General features: G+C 33.1%; 1 protein-coding gene across 1 annotated transcript in view; it reads left to right on the top strand.

Moving 5' to 3' along the window:
* The window catches only part of LOC132729563 (ubiquitin carboxyl-terminal hydrolase 34-like), a 78564-nt gene that overhangs the window by 27718 nt on the left and 25548 nt on the right, over positions 1-25298 (top strand). The window contains 34 exon segments of the mRNA XM_060715345.1: positions 611-693; positions 1338-1492; positions 1923-2039; positions 2380-2394; positions 2396-2566; positions 3095-3298; positions 3853-3976; positions 4451-4584; positions 4881-5069; positions 5397-5525; positions 5942-6064; positions 7826-7921; positions 8312-8398; positions 8995-9165; positions 9669-9745; positions 10132-10175; positions 10618-10742; positions 11176-11334; positions 11969-12082; positions 12562-12738; positions 14445-14628; positions 15013-15176; positions 16603-16668; positions 16899-17045; positions 17357-17413; positions 17665-17742; positions 18172-18266; positions 18832-19004; positions 19494-19665; positions 19982-20060; positions 20206-20259; positions 20808-20936; positions 21208-21272; positions 23926-24055. Coding sequence (XP_060571328.1) covers positions 611-693; positions 1338-1492; positions 1923-2039; positions 2380-2394; positions 2396-2566; positions 3095-3298; positions 3853-3976; positions 4451-4584; positions 4881-5069; positions 5397-5525; positions 5942-6064; positions 7826-7921; positions 8312-8398; positions 8995-9165; positions 9669-9745; positions 10132-10175; positions 10618-10742; positions 11176-11334; positions 11969-12082; positions 12562-12738; positions 14445-14628; positions 15013-15176; positions 16603-16668; positions 16899-17045; positions 17357-17413; positions 17665-17742; positions 18172-18266; positions 18832-19004; positions 19494-19665; positions 19982-20060; positions 20206-20259; positions 20808-20936; positions 21208-21272; positions 23926-24055 — 4087 coding nt within the window.

Here is a 25298-nt window from a genome sequence, read left to right as displayed (position 1 = left end):
AAAAATCTTATTGTCTGATGGTACAAGGCTTAGAGCTTTGATATCTGGTATATGATATCATCTATAGGTACTCTTCCAAAGTTGTTCAAGTTTTGCCTCTAGTATCAAAACTAGCCCCGCCCAGGGGGTCATAGGGTTTCCTTACATGTATATAGTAAAAACTTTCAAAAATCATCTTCTTGAATTGACAAAGGCTAGAGGTGAGACATTTTGCATGAAACATTGTGTAGTGAACCTCTAGCAAGATTATTCAAATTAAAGCCCTGGGGTCAAAATTGGTCCCGCCCCTGGGGATCATTGATTTTCAGTCACTATGTCATAAAGTAAAAAATTAAAAATCTTATTGTCTGAAGGTACTAATCTGATAAAAACAGAGAGGTAAGTGATCCATGCATTATGGCAATCTGTATAGAAACAAAAAAAATTGTGTTCCTACATTACTATTTAGTGTTGTATTTATGCGGTGGCATGGCATTTTTTACAAATGCAATCTTGTTTGTAATGATTTCAGTTCGTGCCCTCATTAGGCAATTTAGTTTTATTTACAAGTATTTTACATTGATTATGTGGCTTTACAATATATTGGTTTGTCTATTTTATCATGATACAGATACAGTCATAAAGAAGAGATACAAGTTCGACTTTTGTTCTTATCTGGTGTGTTCTCATCAACGTGTTCAACTGATAACTTTAGTGAGTACCATTAACTTGTACCGTCTTTTCAACTTCAAAAGATGTAGGCACTTTCACTGTTATTACCAGTGTAGAAATATTGAGACAATAAATATTGTGATACAATAATAAGTACAGTCATGGTTGGTGTACAACATTCAACACTATAATGCTATACATTTCTTATACTCTTCATTAGTTTTTATTAGCTTGACTATTCAATGAAAAGGAAGAGCTATTGTTCTCATCCCCAGCATTGGTGTTGGCATTGGCATCCCTCTTTAGTTAAGTTTTTTTGTAAGAATGTAACTCCAAAACTACTGAAGGAATGTGTTGAAACTTCACACACTTGTTCTCTGTGATTATATAACATGTTGAGCACATGTTCCTTTAACTCCTCTAACAGAGTTATACTCCTTTCCTTACTTTGAAGCACTGTGAACAGTGGAGCATGCTGTCTTATGAACAGCTCTTGTTAAGTTTGATATATGAAAAAAGATTAATTTTGGAAATGAGCCACTTGTGAAGGCACAGATAAGGTTGTCCTGAAATTGTTAATTTGCCCTGATAAAATATTTTTATCAAAGTTGAAAGATGAAGTATATGACTAGGAAAAAATATTGGTGTAAACATTTTGTACTTATGTTTAATTATTTTGTTTCAAGGATTAAACCTTGACCAGGTGGACACATTGTGGGCATGCCTGGCTGATGACAAGGATTGTTGTGATGAATGGTTGAGTTGGATGTTAAACCAAGCCAAGAGTAAAGATCACCATGCCCTTGGACTAGAAACATTCAAACATATTTTCCTTGAAAAGGTATGGTTAATGGTAAATTGTCCTAGAAAAAGTTTGGGAAATGTATATTATAGGGGCATAGAACAATATATTGTGTATAAATGTACATGTTTATGTATACTTTACCATTTTTATGTTTGAAAATTAAATTTTATTGTCTTAATACTTTTCTAATAGCACTTGTTGTTGATTAAAAATATTTCAATTTATTGCAAATTCTGTGTTTATATAGAATTAGAAAATTGGTATTTCAGTCATTTAGTGTTAATGGAATTCAACTTTATTCCATAGGTTACTTCTTCATAGATAACTCATATTTACCATGTTGAACAAATTTATTTCTTTTAATATTATTTTATGCATCAGATACTATGCTTACAGTTTTTGAGAGTAAATTAACCAAAATATCATTTCTATAAATGTTACTACAATGTTATTATTCTCTCCATAGATGCCGCAGTTAAGTCCGAAGTCAATGAGTATGATAGGATTGAACCTGTTCCAGCAGTTATCTCATCTATCCAGGATTGCCAATGCTTCCAGTGACTGCTCCCTACCTGAAGATAAGGTACACCCCTTTTTGTTATTTGACTTTATTTTTGTACAATTGTTTAATGAAAAAATTTACCTTGACAGAATAATATTACATCATTATTCAGAAAAGGCGACCTTCCTAGCAATGAAGCTGGTTTCTTTTGCTTCAAGTCACTTCATTTTACTGCTGTCAGTTTAAATACCACAAGGAATGATAACTTTTATTGTAAGGATGTTTTTGTTTGAAATAATGCCAATAGAAAAAAATATAAAAGTAAAAATTAGTTTAACAGTATGAATCTTTGTATGTACATTGGTTTGATCATTATCATACCTTGCAGTATAGTATTTTGTCTATTTTGTTTTACTTGCAGATCAGTGGAATGGAAACAGCTATGGGAGTTGCTTGCGAGCATTTAACCCGATGTTAGCATTACAAACAATAAAAGTATGTCCCTGGTTTTCAATGGGTTTGGGAATGGTTTATAGGGAAAAGAGGAGGAGTTTGTTCAAAAATGTATGGGGAAATTTGGTGGGGAAATACTGACAATTTTACAAAGGGTTTTTGGAATTCTTTAAATGTAACCCTTTCTTTTATTTTGGGTTTATGAGGTTAAAAAACCTTTTAAAATTTTTTAAAGAGTTTACTATATGTTTATTATATGATTGTAGTGATTTTTCACCGTATATTAGAGAGGCCCAATAGAAATTTTCGTAAAAATCATGCAGTTTTTCCCTCCCAAAAGAGTAAATTAGGGATAATTTCTCTCAAAATCTTCAGGCTTAGACTTCTTCCAGATTAAATGAGAAAAAAAACACTGGATTGCTTTGTAACTGCATTAGACAAGAGTGTGCTATAATTGGTCTTAATGTAACAGAGCTGGCTAGAACTCAGTGAGTCTTAATTCCATGCTATAAAAACTAAAAATTACTAATAGTCTTCTAGATTAGATTTTAAGCTGTTTTCTCTAGAAAATTCTTCACTGTCTTAAAAACCAGGGAAATGTTGTTGAAAGATTCCAACTGTCAACTTTGGATCAGTCAATGTTTTTCTTGCCTTAAATATGAGATGATGATCTATGTTTAAAGGATCCAGACACAAGTTTGATGGTGATACAACGGGGACTGGTTCTTATGAAGAATCATCTCGAGGTGTTTCGGAAAAGGTATGCCTTTCATCTCCGCAATTGGCAGATCACCGGAAATGGTATTATTAGTCATCAACGTAGCCTGGTAGATAAACAGTCGGCACAGATCAGAATTCTACTACAACCAGCAGGGCTTGGGGAGAAGGTGAGATAACTTTTACTTAGTTTACTGAATTTTACAATTTCTAATTTTTTTATTGAGGCTTAATTGTAAGAAAGTTTAAAGCTTAATTGAAGAATCAGTAATTGTTTTAATGTTAGGAAACATAGTCCTGATCCTAGGAAGGGCTCAAAACCAAAGAAACCATTGCAGTATGTAACTGCTGTAAAATGTTTCGTCCTGGTTTCTTGCTGAAAACTAGACAGATACAAATTGTATTTTAAGAACTTAAATTATGAAATTCGATGAAATTCAAAATAAGGCAAATTGACAAGGTGAAAAAAAGTGTACAGAATGTTTGTAGATTGGCTGAAAACTATTTCTGCTTTGCTTGTTGAAGTTATAAAGGTGTTATTTAATTTCTGTTACTGCCATAACATGAAGCCTTTAGAAAATGTAAGTGTTTTCCCTTACACTGACTGGTTCAAACTTGTGATATGCTACAAATTTGTCATACCAATGCTATGTATGATATTGTTTACTTGTTGCATGTAAATTTTGTTAAAAAATATTGATTCACATGTTATTTGTGTGAACAGACACAGATAGAGATGTCATCTACTGACCTGGTAGCTGAGCTAAGAGCTGAAGTCACTCACTGGTGGGAACAGTTACAGAAACAACAGATACAAGCTGGGCAACAGAGGGAAGCTAGTGGTTTAGGTAAATATTACACTCAAAATAGTAGTACTGTTTGCCATCAGTGATTATCTCATTTAGAGTTCAATGTGTTGTTTAAGGTAAGGGCCTGAAAAATCAGGATTTGACATACTTGTCCACTTTTATCATAAGTATTTCTTACCTTGTCTTTATGATATTTATATAGAAAATTCTTGAACATTGCCACTTGTCTGTACAGACTGTGAGACAACCTGGGCTTTATGGACAGTTGATTTTTTTGCCCCTGAAGGTTAAGTTAATTGTTTTGCACATGTATGTACAGTTGTATACTTCAACTTTTTCTCTGCATGTGAAGCTGTAATTTGCTTTTTGGCCATATTAGTGTGATTCAAAACTAATTATAAAAGAATTAAGTAATTACCACTGTAGATAAAATTTAGAGAAATGTCACTATATTTCATTATAAGTGGTTGTGTAACCCAAACTAATACAATTCTGTTTTTATACCTATTTCAGGGAGTAGTTTGTTAACTCCTATACTAGGTGCTATGTTAGGGGATGGACCTATAAGAATGATCAACCAGGGTCAGGAGCTAACCTATGAGGTAGATGAGAAAACACTTAGTGAGATGGCCTTCAAGGATGGTCAGGTAATTAAATGAATATATGATAGAATGTAAAGCTTGTGAAGATACTATGAACCTACTTCAGTTAAGTTGGCTAGAAATCAATATTTTTCATTCCTTCAGCTACTTCTGTTTTCAGCCAAAAAAAGAAATAAAACATAAAAATAAATTGTATTAATTTATATAATAATTGTCAAAATTTTTTACTGGTTGGCAAGGTTACTAAAACAATATCAAACATTTGTTAAGGTTTATATTTATGCGAAAAGGTTTAATTAGTCATTATGTTCCAATGTTTGCATCCTGTTTTCTTTCTTCAGATCGTGTTTGTCTCTGTTGGAGCAGGGCGCCAGCCTAGAAAGATGGATGGTTCCATTCCTTCTGCTAGCCTACCAATACCACCTAGAGATAAATTACCCATGATGCTTTTAAACCAGGAACCATTCTTTGGTCAACTTCTAACCATGTTAGAGAAACTGAGCAGGCTTGACTTAGCTACACTCATGATGGTATGTGATTTTGAATGCTTTTCAAAGAATTGCCTTAGATTCCAGTCTTTGATATAATTGAAAAGAACAGATACTGGCTTGTCTTATAATTTCTTAAATTTAAATTATCATTGATAGAAATTTATCATAAATGTTCAATAAAAAAAAGCTGCTCATATTTTAAGAAGAATAAATGCTTATCAAATATAGTTTAAGATTTTGAATAAAAAGAGTAGAAATTGATGTGCAGAGAGGAATAAATACAGCAATTTATTTGATAACCATCTTATAAAGTTTAGTGTGTATTCATACAAACTGCTTTAAAAATTTGTTCTTGTATACTTACAGGAGAGTCAAGAAAAGTTAAACCAGACCACCAAAGCAACTGTGTTGTCAAGAAAGGTTTGGGAGCTACTGATGTTGCTACCTACAAACTCTGATGTCCTGCAAGGATTTAGGAGTATTACTCAAGATAAGGTAAATGATGACCTAATGATAGATACCTGTCTTATAAGATCAATGTCACAATAATATTTCTTCATATTGCAAAGATGATAGTAAGTCGGGAGAACAAAACTGTTTAAGTGATATAAGTAAGATTAAGGTGTTTATTACAATCTAGGGTTCTGCAAGTCATTCATCAACTAGACAGGTTTCTTTCTGTTATCTACCTTTGATTTAGATAAGAGTATGTTTTATATACGGGTTGTGCAATACCGATTGCAATTGGGAAAATAAAAGAAATTGTCTGTTAATGTAAACATATAATGTTTTTGTTTATAAATATGTTTTACTTTTTATAAATATGTTTTACTTTTTCTACACTGTACAAAGCATAGGTTATGAAAATTTTATATACTAACAGGTTGTGGTCTGATTCTCATATTTTTCAGGACCCAAGTATGACTCCTAATTGGCAGAAGTTACTTGATCCTCAAGGTCCACACAGGCTGATGTACTCTCTACAGATTGTTGAAGGACTGTCTAGAGGTCCTAAACATAGGAGAAAATCTACTGTAAGTCATAAGACTTGATTTTGTGTAAAATATCATGTAAATGAATCTTTTATTGTTTTTAGCTCACCTGTCACAAAGTGACAGGGTGAGCTTTTGTGATCGCTTTTCGTCCGGCGTCCGTCCGTCCGTCCGTCCGTCGTCCGTCCGTAAACTTTTACTTTAAATAACATCTTCTCATAAACCACTAAGCCAATTTCATCCAAACTTCACAGGAATGTTCCTTTGGTGGTCACCTTTAAAAATTGTTCAAAGAATTTAATTCCATGCAGAACTCTGGTTGCCATGGCAACCGAAAGAAAAAACTTTAAATATCATCTTTTAAAAAACCATAAGAGCTAGAGCTTAGATATTTGGCATGAAACATCTTCTAGTGAGTGTCTAACAAGTTTATTCAAATAAAAGCCCTGGGGTCAAAATTGGCTCCGCCCCGGGGGGTCATTGATTTTCCCTATATGCATATAGTAAAAACTTAAAAAATCTTCTTTTAAAGAATCCAAAGAGCTAGAGCTAAGATATTAAGCATGAAACATGTTTAAATGGGTGTCTACCAAGTTTGTTCAAATAAAAGCCCTGGGGTCAAAATTGGCCCCGCCCCGGGGGGTCATTGATTTTCCCTATATGCATATAGTAAAAACTTAAAAAATCTTCTTTTAAAGAACCCAAAGAGCTATAGCTTAGATATTTAGCATGAAACATGTTCTAATGGGTGTCTACCAAGTTTGTTCAAATAAAAGCCCTTGGGTCAAAATTGGCCCCTGCCCCAGGGGGTCATTGATTTTCCCTATATGCATATAGTAAAAACTTAAAAAATCTTCTTTTAAAGAACTCAAAGAGCTATGGCTAAGATATTTAGCATCAAACATGTTCTAATGGGTGTCTACCAAGTTTGTTCAAATAAAAGCCCTGGGGTCAAAATTGGCCCCGCCCCGTGGGTCATTGATTTTATTTATATGTGTATAGCAAAAACTTAAAATCTTCTTTGAAAAAACCCAAATAGCTAGAGTTTAGATATTAAGCTTGAAACATCTTCTAGTGAGTGTCTACAAAGTTTGTTCAAATAAAAGACCTGGGGTCAAAATTGGCCCCGCCCCGGGGGTCATTGATTTTCTTTATATGTGTATAGCAAAAACTTAAAATCTTCTTTGAAAAAACCCAAAAAGCTAGAGTTTAGATATTAAGCTTGAAACATCTTCTAGTAAGAGTCTACAAAGTTTGTTCAAATAAAAGCCCTGGGGTCAAAACTGGCCCGGCCCCAGGGGTGTCATTGTTTTTAACTATATGTGTATAGTAAAAACTTAAAAAAAATCTTCTTTTAAAAAGCCCAATGAGCTAGAGCTTAGATGTTTAGCATGAAACATCTTCTTATGGGTGTCTACCAAGTTTGTGCAAATAAAAGCCCTTGGGTTAAATTGGCCCTGCAACGTGGGGGGGGGGGGCCTATATACAGGTGAGCGACCTCAGGGCCATCATGGCCCTCTTGTTTTTTAAGCCATACAAGTTTAAATTTTGCAGAGGTCATAGGGTAATTTATTGTTTATGGATATTAACTCAATTAACTATCTAGCACTGAGAAATTGGAGTGTGGTGTACCTCGGACAGGTCTTGTTTTCTTCCGACCAAAGTGACTTACACAGTAACTTGATTAATTATCTTTACAATTGGCACAACAATATCAAGCTTTACTTTAGAAAGTAGTATTTATTACTGTATATACATTATTACTTTCTACCAGTGTGAGCTAACAAAATAAATATTTTTCAGGCTCATAGAGGTGGTGGAGATTCTTTGTGTACTAGTACAGAATCTGAAATGTCAGTTGATGAAGAACAAGCTCCTGAGGAACTCTGGAGTAAAAAGGTACAAACAATTAAATTGTAATATCTAAGAAAGTGTATGTGTGCTTAAGTGGCATTCTAAAATATTTTCTCAGAATTTGTAAGGTTTCCTGAATTGTACTGAGAATCTCAAAGTTCTGCATTGACCAAGAAATCCAAGATGGTGTCCATGATGGCTGCTGCAATTTTAAAATCAATATATTTTGTAATAAAATCAACGTATTTTGTAAACTACTTGATTTTTAGACATTTTAACCAGCAACAAACAAGATTATATAAGACTGTTGTATAAAAGATGTTTGGCAAAGAGTTTACAAGATTTATTCTTGGATTTCATTTGTAGTTTTAGAAAATGTTAACCTTATATTATTGGATTAGACTGAAAAAAGTTTAAAACATTATTTGTTCACAGTTCATAGAGAAGAAAGGGTTGAGTCACATGTTCAGTATATTTATGTCGGGCAGTCTACAAATGAAAGAGGATGAAGCATGGAGTCAGGTAATGGAAAATACACTTTATACTAGAAACCAAATTAATTCTTACGGTTCTAGAAGAAGTAGTAATAACTTGCATTTGTCACCAGTATAGAGCCAGGCCAGCTTGCACATCCATATTCTATACTTCTGATAACTTATAACTTTTGGAACTGGACTCCTACCTATTTATGGACTTCCTGAATATAAAGCGGGGTATGTCCATTTAATTTATTGTAGAAAGCCTGCGGCATACTGTGGAAAAATGTGCCGTTGACAACATTTTTGCATCAGTATTTGAAAAGTAGCATATTTCAAACCAGAAGGTGTTTCCATCCTTCAAAAGTGTCAATTTATTATACATGTATATCTTAGAAAGATTTTGTATGTCTACAAAACATGTAACTACTTATATAAATACTTAAATAGATATAAAGATAATTCTTTTTCTACTAGATGAATACTTAAATAAAAACAAAGATAATTTTTGTACTTTTAAATGGATATCCAGACAAATGCTCTTTGCTACTTAGCAAACAAAATGTGTAGTTTTGACCTCATTGATCAAATTCAAGCTGAAATGATTATGGAATACATGTTATTTTCTATTCTATATGACAGTGGGACCAGGAATGTCTAGCGTTTTTGTTACGTCTGATCACACAGTTTTCTATAGATGCCTCGGACATCGAGGCAGGACATGATGATGTATTCGAAACATACGAGAGTCCTCGTAAAAAACTTAAGAAACAAAAACAACAGGATAAAATTATTATTCCAAGGCTTGACCAGGTAGTTATTTAAAATATTATATTAATTTGTCATTTAGATTTTTAATGGGTATGTTGTGTTTGCAAAATATAAAACAAAATGCTTTTTAATTTGTGTCAGACTGAATATTGTTGCTAGTAAGTGCTTCTTGCATAAAACTCACTTCTTACTGGCATTCATTCAGTAGGAAATACATTATTTGATAACTTGTTGTAAGTGGTTAAATAATTACAGTTAATTCTGTTATTGCTAACAGTGATAAAACATCAATATAGAGCCAAGCCAGCCTGCATATTTATTGTTTATAAGTAAATTGTATTATTTTACTTTTTAAATCCTCAAATCTCAAAAGGTACCGTTCCTTTTTTTAGGACATTTCTATTACAATTGTAAGACAAGATACATGCTAACAAGACAATGTTCTAAAATGGTTTTACATTAATTGGAAAACTTCAATTTTAGTTAAAATCATTATGAAGTATAAAGGATATCGGGGAAATTATTCTCTTAATTTTTTTTTTCAGAACATAATTTCAATGTTAAATGTTGGAGATGTTTTACAAATTCTGATGAGAATTCTGTATGATGCTGCCATGCCTGTGTAAGTTTAAACTTCATATTTACTAAGCAGTATTACAGTGTATGTTAGCTATGATGTTGTCCGTAACGACTTAAACATTGGTTTGGATAAGGCCAAGTTTACGTGAGGAAACTTTCAACTTATCTGTAGAAAAATATCATTGGTTTGATGTATTTCTCTTCCAATGAATCTGGAAGCTTTTCATACTTATGTGTTTATAAATGTGGCTCGAAACCTAACAATAATTTGAATCTCTATAAAGAACTGATCACATTTATGAAGATTGGTAGTATTTAGTGATGGATTACCAAATCATATGTTTGTATTGACTTTGTATGTTTGATAGGTTTATAATAGGTTTGTATTGTATATTTTAGTTACAGCATATCTTATTTTATTTTCTGCAGAGACTCAAACCAAATACATGCAGGGACATGGGGTCGAACTGAAGGTAAGGACTTGTTGCTTTTGTGTTTGTGTCAGTTCCAGTTAACCAAGTTTTCAATTTTGAAAATCCTGGTTATTAGATAGGCAAATTGGGCCGTTCTGGAAGTCTGGCATTCAAGTGGGCTTCACAGGTGGTTTCCAGTCGATAACAACAGTTTAGAATGAGATATTGTTATCAAACTTGCTAAATAGTGAGGTATAAAAAAATTGTTCAGAGACCTTGCTCGGCTTTGCATTTGGGCCCACTAGTCTAAAGGTCACTGTTACTAAAAATAAAAAACTGGTTTACAGTTTGAAAACCTGATTATATTAATTTTGTTAATTGATAGGTTGCAAGAATTGAGAATTATTTTTTTTGGTATGATTTTGACAACAGATATTTTATGTATGATAATGTGGAAGTTTTACTTCTCTGAGTGTTTAATAGAATAATACTATATTTACAGTTGTTCACTATTCCCTGTCATTTCTGGTATCCTGGGCATACTCCTCTGAGAAAGTGAAGGACTGTTTGTGTTCATCTCCTAACTTTGACAGCTGGTTAAAGCGACTCACCATGGAGGCACCAGAGGTAAAAATGTCTGAAATTTTACTATAATATAATTGCGATCAGAACAGATTTATGACAGGTCTTTATTTCATGTATTTAACATTAATTTCAATCTGTTTCAAAGAGGTTAAAAACATACATAAGGACATCTGTAATAGTATATATTGTTTGCTCAATTTGTAGGACCACTTAAGATAAAATTCAGCGAAAGTTCTTAGTTTGATTTTGTCAATCAATTCGAACTTGTTATTCATCTTTACATAGCTGTTACTCCATTTATATGACTTACAAAACTTTCAGTTTTCGATTTTCACTTTATTTTATACATTAAAAGGTCATTTGTCAAGCATTGTTAAAATCTAGAATAGTTCAGAATTGGATAAATGAAATTACAGATTAAGTAAAATTGTAAATTGTAATACAGACAAGTAATATTATTGTACTTTTTTTTTAGCCACATGTCCGACGTGAAGCATGTGCGGGCTTGTATAGACTGTGTTTTGGAAGAACAGCTGAAGGAAAGACTGGTTATCCTTTCTTACTGCCAATTTTAGCCAGTCTACTTAGCTTTCTGCCAGATGCATTAAAGATAAAACCTCAGAAAAGACTGGATGTAAGTTATAGTATTACAAATACTGTTGTTTTTATGCCCCCACAAAGTGGGGAGCATATAGCATTGCACTTGTCCGTCCGTCAGTACGTCCGTCCATCCGTACGTCTGTCCCTACGTCATGAAATCTTGTGAACGCAACTCCTCTTAAACCGGATGGCAGATTTTGCTTAAACTTCCAGGGATGAACAACCTTAATGTGTAGATGGTAGTAAAGGAAGGAATTTTTGCTGCGACCAAATTTAACAGAATTATGGCCCTTTGTTGATTTTTTCACTATATACTATGTAGAAATTTTGTGTATGTATGTTATATTAAAGCTATGAGATGGTTTAGAATTGGATTTGGAGGTTTCTGTCTACAGATGGTTGATATTTAGTGGAAGTAGAAACAATTTTTTTTAGTCTGAAAGAGGCGTGCATACGAGAATATAATGTTTTTGATCAAGAGATGTTTAAGTTATGTGTATTTTATTTAAAAACTCTTGAAATTTGAGTGTAGGTTACCATGTTATGTGGTGCATGTTATGTGTTATCATAAAAATTGAGTTGGAAATTACTGAATTGCATTTCTTCTAAAAAAATTGATAATTTATAATATCGTTTCAAGTGGCATGTTTATATGTAATGTAAAACAGGATGAAGGTTCACCAAAGGAGAAAGAACCATATGGTCCAGGGTGTAGAGATTATTTCTGGTTGGTGTGTAGATTTGTAGAGAGTATATCCAAGAGTGATGCTAATGTGGAGTCTGTAAGTATTTAACCTTCAATTTTGCTTCTTTTCATAAGCTACGTTGTTGAATATAAAGTATTGGTAATATTTTGTTTGATTTTTTTGCTATTTTTAACAATAGGACTTGAAAATTTTTCTTTCTTTGTTTTGATGAAGTTGACCTTCAAGTTTTACATAGATATGTATTCAGCTGAACAAGGGGAAAAAACATTTCAGGTGCCCCTTTCTTAAGATTCAGAAAAGGTATAATGGGGGGAAAAACAAACAGACTGGAGTGATGAATTAACATACAAATAACTACTAAAGTCACACAGTTGGTCTGTTGAATGTGTTATCATCCACTTAGATTTATTAATTTTTATAGTTAGAAGTAGTGTTTAATGGAAACCTGATTTTATTCTCTAGAGATCCATAATAATATTTCTAATTTGACAAAAATTTGACGGACATATTTGATAACAGAAGAATTATCAAAATGTTTGCATGTATTTATTTAGGATAGTCCAGTCAATCTGAACACGTTAGCAAGAGAGCTGAGTCAGCATATTTTGAACAGAGAATTTTATGAGACTCGCCATGGTTACGAGGAAGACGACGCCCTCATCGGATTGTTTAATATTGCCACAGCAGTATTCAAACACAACCCTCCTTACAAGAACACTGATGATTGTAGGGTAAGTTGAAATATTTTATCAATTATCTGCAATTTAAGCTAATTCTAGTCTTGTGATAGTGATACCCGGTTCAATCATATTATCAAATTATTTATAATTCGTAGAAATATTCTTATGAAAGCAGACTGTTTGATGTGGTTATTGGTACAATTACATGTATTATTATATGTATTTGCTGTCAGCATTCGCTTTTGCTAGGCTTATGTTTCGTTATATTTAATGACTTTTGATTTGGAAAACAGGGTTTTAACTGATGTGTTTTTGCATGACACAAATGAACATAAATGAGTTAAATTTGTTATAGGGTAATGAGGGTTGAAATGTAAATGTATTTAAAGATATTGCAATAAAGAAAGATATTGCAATAAAGAAAGATATTGCAATAAAGAAATAGTATTTCATGGACAGGAAGTTTCAGTTTTCACATGTAACAGTTGATTATAAGGGATTGTTTTGATACTGAATTTAATTATTATTGTTATGGATAGACATGTAAACAATTTGACATTGTGATGAGATATTACCTTTCCTTTACTTGAATTCTGCTCTGTCATTTCCGTGATTTGTGTGGTTGTTTATCAACTATATATCTAACAGTAAACAGTATAAATATTCAATGATTCGAGTTAAAGAACCATTGAAATATCGTTCAGAAGACAGAACTATGTGAACATGATCCAGGTCACGAAATAACCTGACAATTGAGCGTAGATACTCAACTGGCCAAAGAATAACAAGAATAACGATCAGATATGTAGAAATATACCTGAACTATTATTCCATTACAATAGATGCAGAAAGTATACACTAAAAGTGTCACTATAACACATTGATGTGTTTTATTTACATTTTCGCGCTGACTGATTTAGCGGAAATAAGTTCCATATCCGGCCAAATTCCGAGAAAGTACTGTAATGCAACGAAACTACCATAATCATATTTTGGAAAAAGAGTGACTATTATATAAAAATCTGCCGATATTTTATGTCTTTATTATTCTATAAAAGAATAATAACATTTTAGCGGATCCTTGACGGATCTATTTTGTCTGACGGCGTATGAGCCATGACTGTGCTATGTTTAGCGGAACGCTGTGATTGGTTAACTAATTCCGTTGTCGAATCTTATTGGATAAGAGTACTTTTGAATGTTTTAGCGGCGGGCAAATTTCATTTCGGAATTAACACGCCAAAGTCTATAAATACAGACGCTCAATTCAGTTGAGCAGCTTTTCCAACCGTGAAACACGGACTAACAAGGTTATTATTTGAACAGTAGCTCAACCCTAACTAAAAATCCGCCAAACAACGGAAATCCGTCAAAACTTGAACATTCCGCTAAATAAATATTCCGCTAGAAGACTTTTACTGTAATTTACGCGAAAGACGTTCATATATAATCCCTTCTTTAACAATTTTGTAAACATTGACGAACTCATTAGATCTACAATAATTATACCAAGGGCATATTAATTTACTTGTTTTACAGTATTTAATTATCCTGTTTTATGCATTTATTTAACAGAAGATCTTAATAAATAAGATTAACTGTACTTGAGTGTTTTGGTATTTTCAAGCGTTTATATTCTTTTTCATTGATTAAGTTTTATGGTAAATTACAGTACCATTTAACTTCAGTAGCCTTAAAAGTGATCCTGACAAAATCATTTCAACGGTGACAACGGTAACATTTTTATTGGATTGCAGGAATTTCTTGGAGAGGTATTTCAATGTCTGTTCGCATTGCCATCACCAACAAAACGTTATTTTCCCAAGTGTAAGAGTCAGGCGTCTAGGTCTGGAGCCTATGATCTACTTGTAGAACTAGTGAAAGGAAATCTTGATAACTATAAAATACTTCATGCCAAGATGTTACTTCAACACACCAAAGGTATATATATTTTTTTTTGGCTGTTTAAAACTTGTACATTATTAAGTGTTAGAATTGCATTGTTAGCATTGGAACTCATCTCAAAGTTGCAATATCTAGTAAAAAATGGCCTTGGAACGTTTGTATGTTCATTTTTAGGCATGATAATGTAGTTTTAGTGGTTTTGATGAACTTAAGAAAAATTAATTTGTGTCAGTATTTGAAATAATCTTATAAAGATTTAGGACTATGATTTTATTGCTAAAAAAATTGTTAATAAATACTTGTTGTGTTTCATAGGTAATGTTGCATTTACAAAATACCTCTAATTGGTTAGGACATATTTTTTTCTTCAATTTTTTTTGACAATAAATGGTAAGGAAAATTATTTCAATATTTTTACAGATACACATGCTCCATATCCGTGGGATTATTGGCCACATGAAGATGGTAGATCTAAATGTGGATATGTTGGTTTGACCAACCTGGGTGCTACATGTTACATGGCAACATGTATGCAGCATTTATACATGATACCTCAGGCCAGACAGTCTGTCTTACAAGCTAAGGTATGTAAATTCTGAGAACATGTTTCATTTTTATTTTAAACTTCATTACTCTAGGTAAACCTTTTGCAAAGGGTGTTTGATTTATTTTGTGAAGCTATATTATTGTCGATGTATGTTTGGGGTGTAATCTCTTAGTTCTCACCAATATAGGTCTAAACCACGTTGGGGACTATAATTCTTCCATGTCAACTTACATGACTGAAATAATGCATGGAGGAGCACCTGAGGTGTTCCTCCGTGAGTAAAGCTGGAAATTTGCAATATAATCAATTTCAATTTGACAAAAATCTAATGAAATGTAAATACTTTATTTACATGGTGTATTCTGAGATATTGTTGTTTGATGAAGTAACTTGTAATTATGTCTCCCCCACCTCGGGGGGAGACATATTGTTTTTGCCCTGTCCGTCCGTCCGTCAGTCCGTCCGTCCGTCCGTCAGTCCGTCAGTCCGTCCGTCCATTCTTCGTTTCCGGACGATAACTAGAGTTCCTTTTGACCTACAGCTCTCAAACTTCATAGGATGATTGGTCTTATTGAGCAGATGATCCCTATTGTTTTTGGGGTCAGTAGTTCAAAGGTCAAGGTCACAGTGACCGTTGGTCAATTTCTCGTTTCCGGATGATAACTAGAGTTCCTTTTGACCTACAGCCCTCAAACTTCATAGGATGATTGGTCTTATAGAGCTGATGATCCCTATTGTTTTTGGGGTCAGTAGGTCAAAGGTCAAGGTCACACTGACCGTTGGTCAATTTCTCGTTTCCGGATGATAACTAGAGTTCCTTTTGACCTACAGCCCTCAAACTTCATAGGATGATTGGTCTTATAGAGCTGATGATCCCTATTGTTTTTGGGGTCAGTAGGTCAAAGGTCAAGGTCACACTGACCGTTGGTCAATTTCTCGTTTCCGGATGATAACTAGAGTTCCTTTAGACCTACAGACCTCAAACTTCATAGGATGATTGGTCTTATTGAGCAGATGATCCCTATTGTTTTTGGGGTCAGTAGTTCAAAGGTCAAGGTCACAGTGACCGTTGGTCAATTTCTCGTTTCCGGATGATAACTAGAGTTCCTTTTGACCTACAGCCCTCAAACTTCATAGGATGATTGGTCTTATAGAGCAGATGATCCCTATTGTTTTTGGGGTCAGTAGGTCAAAGGTCAAGGTCACAGTGACCGTTGGTCAATTTCTCATTTCCGGATGATAACTAGAGTTCCTTTTGACCTACAACCCTCAAACTTCATAGGATGATTGGTCTTTTTAATCAAATGATCCCTATTGTTTTAATGGTCAGTAGGTCAAAGGTCAAGGTCCCAGCGACCGTTGCAGTGGGGGAGACATGCGCTTTTTTACAAAAGCATCCTCTAGTTTGAATGAACATTCATTTGTTAACATATGTTCAATATTGAAATTTTGGTTGATTTCAGTGTTCAATACAGACCAAGCATGAGAACACATTGATGGAGTTGCAGAAAATGTTTGCATACTTACAGGTATGTAAGAGTTTAACTTAAAATAGTAATATTGAGAGCTTGTTGAATTGTGATTAGATGCACAATTTTGAATGTTAATGCATCCTTTTTACTCAAACGATTTTTTCATTTAATGATTTCTACCATATCTAATTATACTTATCTTTCATACTATAATGTTAAAATTTTTGATATTTTAAGATAAAAGCTGAATTTTGATTTGTCCTAACCTAATCTGTGTGTCATTGCAGGAAAGTGAAAGAAAGGCGTACAACCCACGAGGGTTCTGTAAGGCATACACGATGGATAAACAGCCCCTTAATACAGGAGAACAGAAAGATATGACTGAATTCTTCACTGACTTGATCACTAAACTTGAGGAAATGTCACCTGATATGGTAAATATTCATTTTCTTTTGTGGAAAAAAAAAATTAAAGAAGAAAATATCCAAATTTTTCATTGAAACTTATTTGATTGCTTATTGTCCCGATAAGGGGCATCACTGCATATTGATAGGAAAACAAGACTTGATGTTTGCTGATAATTTTTTTTAGAAAATTTGAGTTCTTTGAAAAACAAAAATCTTCAAGAAAAAAGATTGTTAGATATTGTCTTAAATTATTAAAATTTATGTTGAAGCAGATGTGTGTCAGTATCATTTGGTAAAAATTGATACCATTTTTCTGACCTTACATTTTTACCTTGTAGAAAAAACTGATCAAGACTTTATTTGGTGGAGTGATTACCAACAATGTTGTATCTTTGGTATGTATTGAACTTTCTGTATTTCATTCATTCGTCATTTCTGGTCAAGCTCATTCTTACATTCATTTTTGGTCAATGGTTTTACTGATGTTTTCAGTGTATTTTTATTAACTTAGATGACATTTAATTTGTATAACTGAAAATTACCAAAATTATTCCTAGTGATATGTAAGAATTTTTTTATACTATGTTCAAGTAATAGTTTAAGATACAAAATGTAGATTGTTATAAATGTTATACAATTATTATAGGATTGTCAACATGTAAGTAGAACATTGGAGGAGTTCTATACTGTCAGATGTCAGGTCACAGATATGAAAAACCTATATGTAAGTGTATTAATTAAATATAACAATGTTGTTTTAGCTTCTGCACATACTCCAAATTGACACAATTATATATAATTTGTATACAATATTTAGTTCACACTAAGTTAATCTAGTTTGCATAAAATAATAATGACAATGGCTCTACTCAGATGCTTGCTCGTGGTTGAAACAATGCGTAAGCCATTTGATACAAGTAAATATTCCAGAACAGTAGAAATCCCTGAAGAGCAATAAACCATAAATAAATGGATGAAAAATGCAGACTCAGTTTGGACTGGAAAATATAACAACACTTTAATGAAGTATTGGGCCACTTTAAACCTTCTGTTTTAAGTTTAAATGTTCTGGAAAAGAGGAGATTATTTAATTTTTTGATTCATTAGAGATCATAGAAAATCCTCATTGTTTGAAACATTATAATTTATATAGGAGTCTCTAGATGAAGTAACTGTGAAGGATATGCTGGAGGGAGACAATATGTATACCTGTTCTAAATGTGGCAAGAAAGTTAGAGCAGAAAAAAGGTAGATATAAGCTTTTGTTTATTATGTATGACCGTTTGTGTGCTAGTGGTAAAAAAAGACTAAGAAACATATGCCACCAAGATAGTCAAGCAATTAGTCTGATCAGACTACACTGTTGACTGCTTAGTTTTAATATTTTGATGTCAAAATCTCAAACTTCTGTATTGATTAAAAGCAGAGCCAGCCTAGAACACTGCTATGACAGGGAAAAGGTTAAAAGATTTATACTTGAATGCTTGTTGTACTTTAGACATATATCTTTAGATGAAATTTTAGGTTGATGAGTACTGTTTTAGAACATTGCAAGAAATAGAATTAAGAGCAAAGTTGTTGACAAATGAAAGAATGATTCTATGATAAGTCTGTTGGTGTCATGTAGTTTATGTTAATTTATACTGTTGAATTAGATATTGACGAAATCTTATTTTAATGTGTTTGATACATTGTTTATATAATTGTGTTGAATTACTGATAATATCGGAGAGCAAGAGTTTTAGGATGTTTAGGATTTGCAGATAGCAAACATTTCATCAGATGCAAAATTGTTTTATGTTGTTTATTGTAGAGCATGTTTCAAGAAGTTACCAAAGATAATCTGTTTTAACACCATGAGGTACACGTTTAACATGTTAACCATGATGAAGGAGAAAGTGAACACTCATTTCTCGTTCCCGTTACGTCTCGATATGTCGCCATACATGGAGAAAAATCTCATCTCCTCAGATAAACTACAACAAGGTTCGGCGTTATCTATTGCTTGTAAATTATATGTTTCAAAACAGAGTTTCGAGAATTTGAATTGTTAAAGTAACCACAATAAACAGCTGGTTGATAGTTTAATATCTGTTCAATATTAAATGGTAAAAGATTTATAAAAAATAAAGTAAAATTTCTTGACACTTGGTCAGTAAAATTTGGTAAGTGTACATGTACATACCTTACTGTGGATAAAACATAATATGAATTTATGACATTTTTCTGTTATCCTGGACAAAGTTGGATATGCACTATATGCATATTGATGGTTTTGTATTTGATGATTTCTGTCTTAGTTAATGCCTTGATAATTTGGAGGTCTATGTGGCTAAGTTGTAATGATTAGAGCTGCAGTTTTAACAGCAGAAGTTAAAAAGAAATAAATAAAGATTTCATAAAACAGAATATATAAGAATATAAAAGATTTACAGTACATTGATTTAAAACTGTATTATTGCGTTGTTTTTCTAGATGAGGATGAAGATAATGGGTTTATTGAGAGGGATACCGGTGTACCGGATGATGAGCATTACGAGTATGAATTAATCGGTGTAACCGTACACACTGGAACAGCAGACGGTGGTCATTACTATAGTTTTATACGAGACCGGTTAAATAAGTCAGAGTCTGGTCAAGATAAATGGTGGGTAACTCATTTGAATTCAAATATATTTGAAGTGTATTGGTATGGATATTATATAGATATAAATTACTTAATTGTAATATAGATAGGACTATGAGTCATATTTGGTAATGTCTTAAATACTGAAATGACAAGACTTATTCAGGAGTTCTGCATCAGAGATTTTGTCTGTAATTTAGATATTGCCCTTGACAGGGTCAATATTGATCATGATGATGGCATGTGATGCCTGACTTTTACTATAAGTGATTAAATGTTTGGCAGGTTGTTTTGCCTATAATATTCAAGTTTTTAAAGAAAAATTGTTTTATTGTAGGTTTCTGTTTAATGATGCTGAAGTAAAACAGTTTGATCCAACTCAGATAGCCACAGAATGTTTTGGTGGAGAAATGACAGTAAGTTAACAAGAAAATACAAATTTTTGATACGTTTTTTAGTTTTGTAATGATTTTTAGTATTGAAAAATCAGAATTTGTTGTTGGTGTTACTTCATTGTTAATTTGTTTAGGTTTATTTATGTCACTGTTTTCTATTTTACAGAGCAAAACCTATGATTCTGTAACAGAGAAATTTATGGACTTTTCTTTTGAAAAGGTTCGTGTGTATTAAATTACATTTTATTCAGCATATTTACAATGTAGATTTATTAATAAGATTCCAACTTTTTATCTGATGGGCTTAAATACCTTGTACAAAAATTTGTTTAAGGAAATCATTTGACAAATTTCAGTTTTATTTTGATGTAGTTTAAAAAGTGTGTCTTAATGTCAAACATGGTCCCCCTTTTGGCTGAGGGCTTGCCTGTAAAGGTTGAGGCTTCAAAATTGCAGTCACCATTTATTCCTACATGAATGTAAAAGGTGACTAAATGGGTTTGAATTACTGGAGTCAATGCATCTCTCATCTCCAGCAGGTGAAGTGGCTTTGACCCCTGTTGTTACTTTATGTTTGCAACACCCGAGGTTAGCCAAAATCATCTTTCCTGTTTCAGCGCCATATGACATAAATTGTGTTGGTGCACCGTAAAACTATTTAAAACAAACACAAAAAAAACATGACAAAGATGGTAATATTGCTTTCATTGATGGTATAGATCTATTAATGTATGTTTGAAAAATTAAAATCTGTCCCTTTATTTACAGACAAATAGTGCATACATGTTATTCTATGAGAAATGTTTACCAAGCAATAAAGAGAAGGTACCAGATGATGAGAAAATTTGTGAACCAGCCAAGAAGTTCAACTTTGAACTCTCAAAGGAACTTGAACAGGTTATTCTTTCATGTTTTCCCATCAAAGCCTCATGCTGTAAACTGTTTCAGTAAAATGTTGATGATTGCTTGATTTTGTTTGCATGGTAAAATGGATATTACTCGTCATTCTTCTGTCTTTTTATGTAAAAACCAGCATAATTTTATTTTTCCAAGATAAATTGGTTTGCTTCATTGCTATAAACAAACAAGCTATACATTATTACTTGATAAATGAAATAACTTATTATCATTGATAACTAACTAATAAAAGGTGGTGTATATATTACAGTGGATCTGGCAGGACAACATGCAGTTCCTACAAGACAAAAACATTATAGAACATACATACTTTGAGTAAGTGTACTAGTCTATTTTCAAGTTAATATTAACATTTATTATGGCTATCTGATGCTCATTTTGAAAATTAATGTGTTGAAGATAGCGCAAGAGTACAGAATTTATATTTTCCAGAAATAGTAACTAGATCCTGAATGTATATTGATGTAAAGCCTCAGTTAAAAGGCTCATTTATAATGATTTTAGTAATACAGCGAAAGTTGAGAAAACCGGACGCTGAGAAAATCAGAACTCTCTAAATACCGGACGAATAATTCAGTCCCAATATTTTCCTTCTTTAAAGTATTGTATTAAACATTGACAATACTGGAATCTGTAAAAACCAAATATCGGACAGTTGATAGGGGACTACAAAGTGAAATATATAGATAATTACCCTGACAATACCGGACGATGAAGGTGTGAATAATCTTGTGTACTTATCAATTGGTTGTGCCTTATATGCCAACTGAGCGGTAACGGAACACTTATTATCTGATTTGTTTATTATGTCTCTTTTCACAGTTTGATATATTGTTAGGTGTCGATGTTACCATTTTATATAAATGCCAAAATGCACGAGGAATTGATCAGTTAAAATCAGTATGATTAAAAATCAGAGTATTTTTATACTGCGTTGCTTTATGTATATTCATTTCCCAAAATGACAACGCAACGGAAACAACATTTATCAGCGTTAAGTTCTATTCCATGGCCGAAAAGAATTCGACGAGAGCTGTCTATAAATAACAAATTTAAATAAATTAAAGACAGTGAAACTTTGCCGATACCTACTTTAAAAATCTTCATCTGACAAATATGGTATCGACAATATTTACAATTGGGGCATTATTATAAGCAAAGTGAACTATGTTCGATTACCCAAACGGACTTTATCGTTGGGAGGAAACTGTTGTTTGTTTAAATCTAAATTTTTATTGTATTTATTAGTCCCCTACCGGTTTAACCGGAGGGGACTTTAGGTTTACCCTCCGTCCGTCTGTCTGTCTGTCTGTCCGTCTGTCTGTCCGTCTGTCTGTCTGTCTGTCAGTCTTTCAGTCCGTCAGTCCGTCCGTCCACAAAACTGGATCCCGCGATAACGCAAAAAGTACTGAAAATATTTTTATGAAACTTGATATATGGATAGATGGCAGTATGGAGATTATGCACGTCTTTTTTTTTTCTTCCTATGTTGAAAATTCTGGTTGCTATGGCAACAAATAGTCTGAAAATATGGCAAATTTAACACATAAACTGGATCCAGTGATAACTCAAAAAAGTACTGAAAATATTTTTATGAAACTTGAAATATGGGTAGATGGCAGTCTGGAGATTATGCACATCTTTTTATTTTCTTCCTATGTTGAAAATTCTGGTTGCTATGGCAACAAATAGCCTGAATTTCAAGATTTCTGATTTAAATTTTTTCAGCTTTTTCACTATATGTTCTTTATTTCTTAAGGTGTTTACTTCAAACTTTAAATATAAGTTCCTGGTCATCAACCACATCATATGTGACAAGGTTTATAACTCTAGCACAAAAAATATTAATATTACCTCCCTTGAACTTAGATTTTTTAGGGGAAAAAAATGTTGTCTTTTTTAAATAACTTCTTTATTTCCTAATGTATCTACTTCAAACTTCATATATATGTTTCTTATTATCACTCGACATTTTTGAGAAGGTTAAATACTCTAGCAAGACTATTTCCAGAATTATGTCCCCTTGAACTTAGATTTTTTTTCGAGAAAACTGGTATTTTCACTCCAACTTCTTCATTCCTTATAGGATTTACTTTAAAATCCCACATCGTAATAATATGACAAGGTTGTATAAACATAATTTTCTTACTAAGCATGGAAACTTAACACATTACTGTGATATAAACAAACTTATTTTATTATGTTTTGTGGTCGATATTTTCAAATACAGACTTCATCCTCAAATTCATTATAAATGGCAATACACAGGAGTGTATGACAATTAAAGAACTTTTTGAGGGACCGGTAGGGGACTACTGTATTGCCCGCAATACTATCAAATGCTTGTTTTCAATAATGGGACAAAAATAAAACAGGATATTTTATTGTATTTTATCATTTCTTTATTTAACATTATACGTACACATGATCATGAAAATGCAAATATACAGCATCCTTTGTAAGTCATTGCTCGGTATATAGGATCCTGAACAGCTGAAGGGGACATTCAGAAAATCAGACAAAACCCTTGGTCCGAAAGCCGTCCGGTTTTCTCAACTTTCACTGTATTGGTAGACTTAGCTGGCAGTGTCATCAGTGCACCATTGCTTAGTACAGGGCTTCTATAAGTGGAAGTTTGGGAGTTATTTACTCCTTGATTTTGGTGGGTGAAATTTTGCAGTTTCTGACTTCCTGAGAGAAATAACTGACTTCCTGAGAGAAATAAAAAAAAAATTGAAGTTTGGTAATTATTAGTTAGTTATCCAGAAAAGCTGATTAGGTGGACCAGGTGCATAGATATGAGCAAAAAAAAAATTGTTAGATCTGTGTAAAAACCAAACAGACATTTTATTAATGGCATAACTATTGTTATGTTCATGTTTGAATAGATTCTATGATTATTATAAATTGTATAAATTTATTTGGGGTGTGTAGACGGACGATGTCAATGATATTTTTTGTGTTTCAGTTTTATGATGCAGACGTGTTCATATATACCAACAACATTACCTAAAACAGATCCACTTCTTGTTGCCTTGAAATCCTCACAACTTAGTACATCATTTGTCCTCGAAACATTCATACATGCAAAGGAAAAGGTAAACATATAATATTTAGTTTTTTATACCCCCGCACAACAAAGTCGTAAGGGGGGTATACTGGAATCAGCTTGTCCGTCTGTCCGTCGGTTTTTTCTTGTCCGCCCAATAACTTAAGATTCCTTTGACCCTTAGTCTTCATATTTGGTATGGAGGTTAGTCATGATTAGTAGATGACCCCTATTGATTTTGAGGTCACTAGGTCAAAGGTCAAGGTCACAGGGGCCTTGACTTCAAAAAGCTTGTCCGCCCAATAACTTAAGATTCCTTTGACCTACAGTCTTCATATTAGGCATGGAGGTAAGTCATGATTAGTAGATGACCCCTATTGATTTTGAGGTCACCAGGTCAAAGGTCAAGGTCACAGGGGCCTTGACTTCAAAAAGCTTGTCCGCCCAATAACTTAAGATTCCTTTGACCTACAGTCTTCATATTTGGCATGGAGGTTAGTCATGATTAGTAGATGACCCCTATTGATTTTGAGGTCACCAGGTCAAAGGTCAAGGTCACAGGGGCCTTGACTTCAAAAAGCTTGTCCGCCCAATAACTTAAGATTCCTTTGACCCACAGTTTTCATATTTGGAATGGAGGTTAGTCATGATTAGTAGATGACCCGTATTGATTTTGAGGTCACCAGGTCAAAGGTCAAGGTCACAGGGACTTTGACTTCAAAAAGTTTGTCTGCCCAATAACTTTAGATTCCTTTGACCCACAGTCTTCATATTTGGCATGGATGTTGATCATGACTATAAGGTGACCCCTATTGATTTTGAGGTCACTGGGTCAAAGGTCAAGGTCACAGGGACCTTGACAAAAAAAAGCTTTTCTTCTCAATTACTAAAGAATGTCCTGTCCACAATGTATTGATTTTGACATTTTCACATTTGAAGCATGTAGAATACATAACTTAGCAATGCACTGGCTTAGTAACCTCAGATTTGGCAGGGAGGTTGTCCTTGAGCTCTAAATGGCCACTGTTGATTCTGACAAAGTGGTATGCGGGGGTATTCACGCCATGATAGTGGCAGTTCTAGTTTCTACAGATTAATGTATGTCATTAAAAATGTTAAAATTTGATTCATATTAAGTTTAGATGTTAAGATGGAAATGAAAAGAAAAATGATGAGAAACATAACCAGTTCTAGATATTATTTCTGGTTAAAGAAGGAATTCCATTCAATCTAAATCTTGTCGCACATTTAAAGTTTACGTTGTATCAAATTAATAAAGCAAACTAGTCATT

The sequence above is a fragment of the Ruditapes philippinarum genome, unplaced genomic scaffold, assembly GCF_026571515.1.
Source record: "Ruditapes philippinarum isolate M1 unplaced genomic scaffold, ASM2657151v2 ctg9_1_1_1_1, whole genome shotgun sequence".
NCBI lineage: Eukaryota > Metazoa > Mollusca > Bivalvia > Venerida > Veneridae > Ruditapes > Ruditapes philippinarum.
The sequence above is the reverse complement of the archived record's forward strand: the minus strand, read 5'-3'. Positions and strand labels throughout refer to the sequence as shown.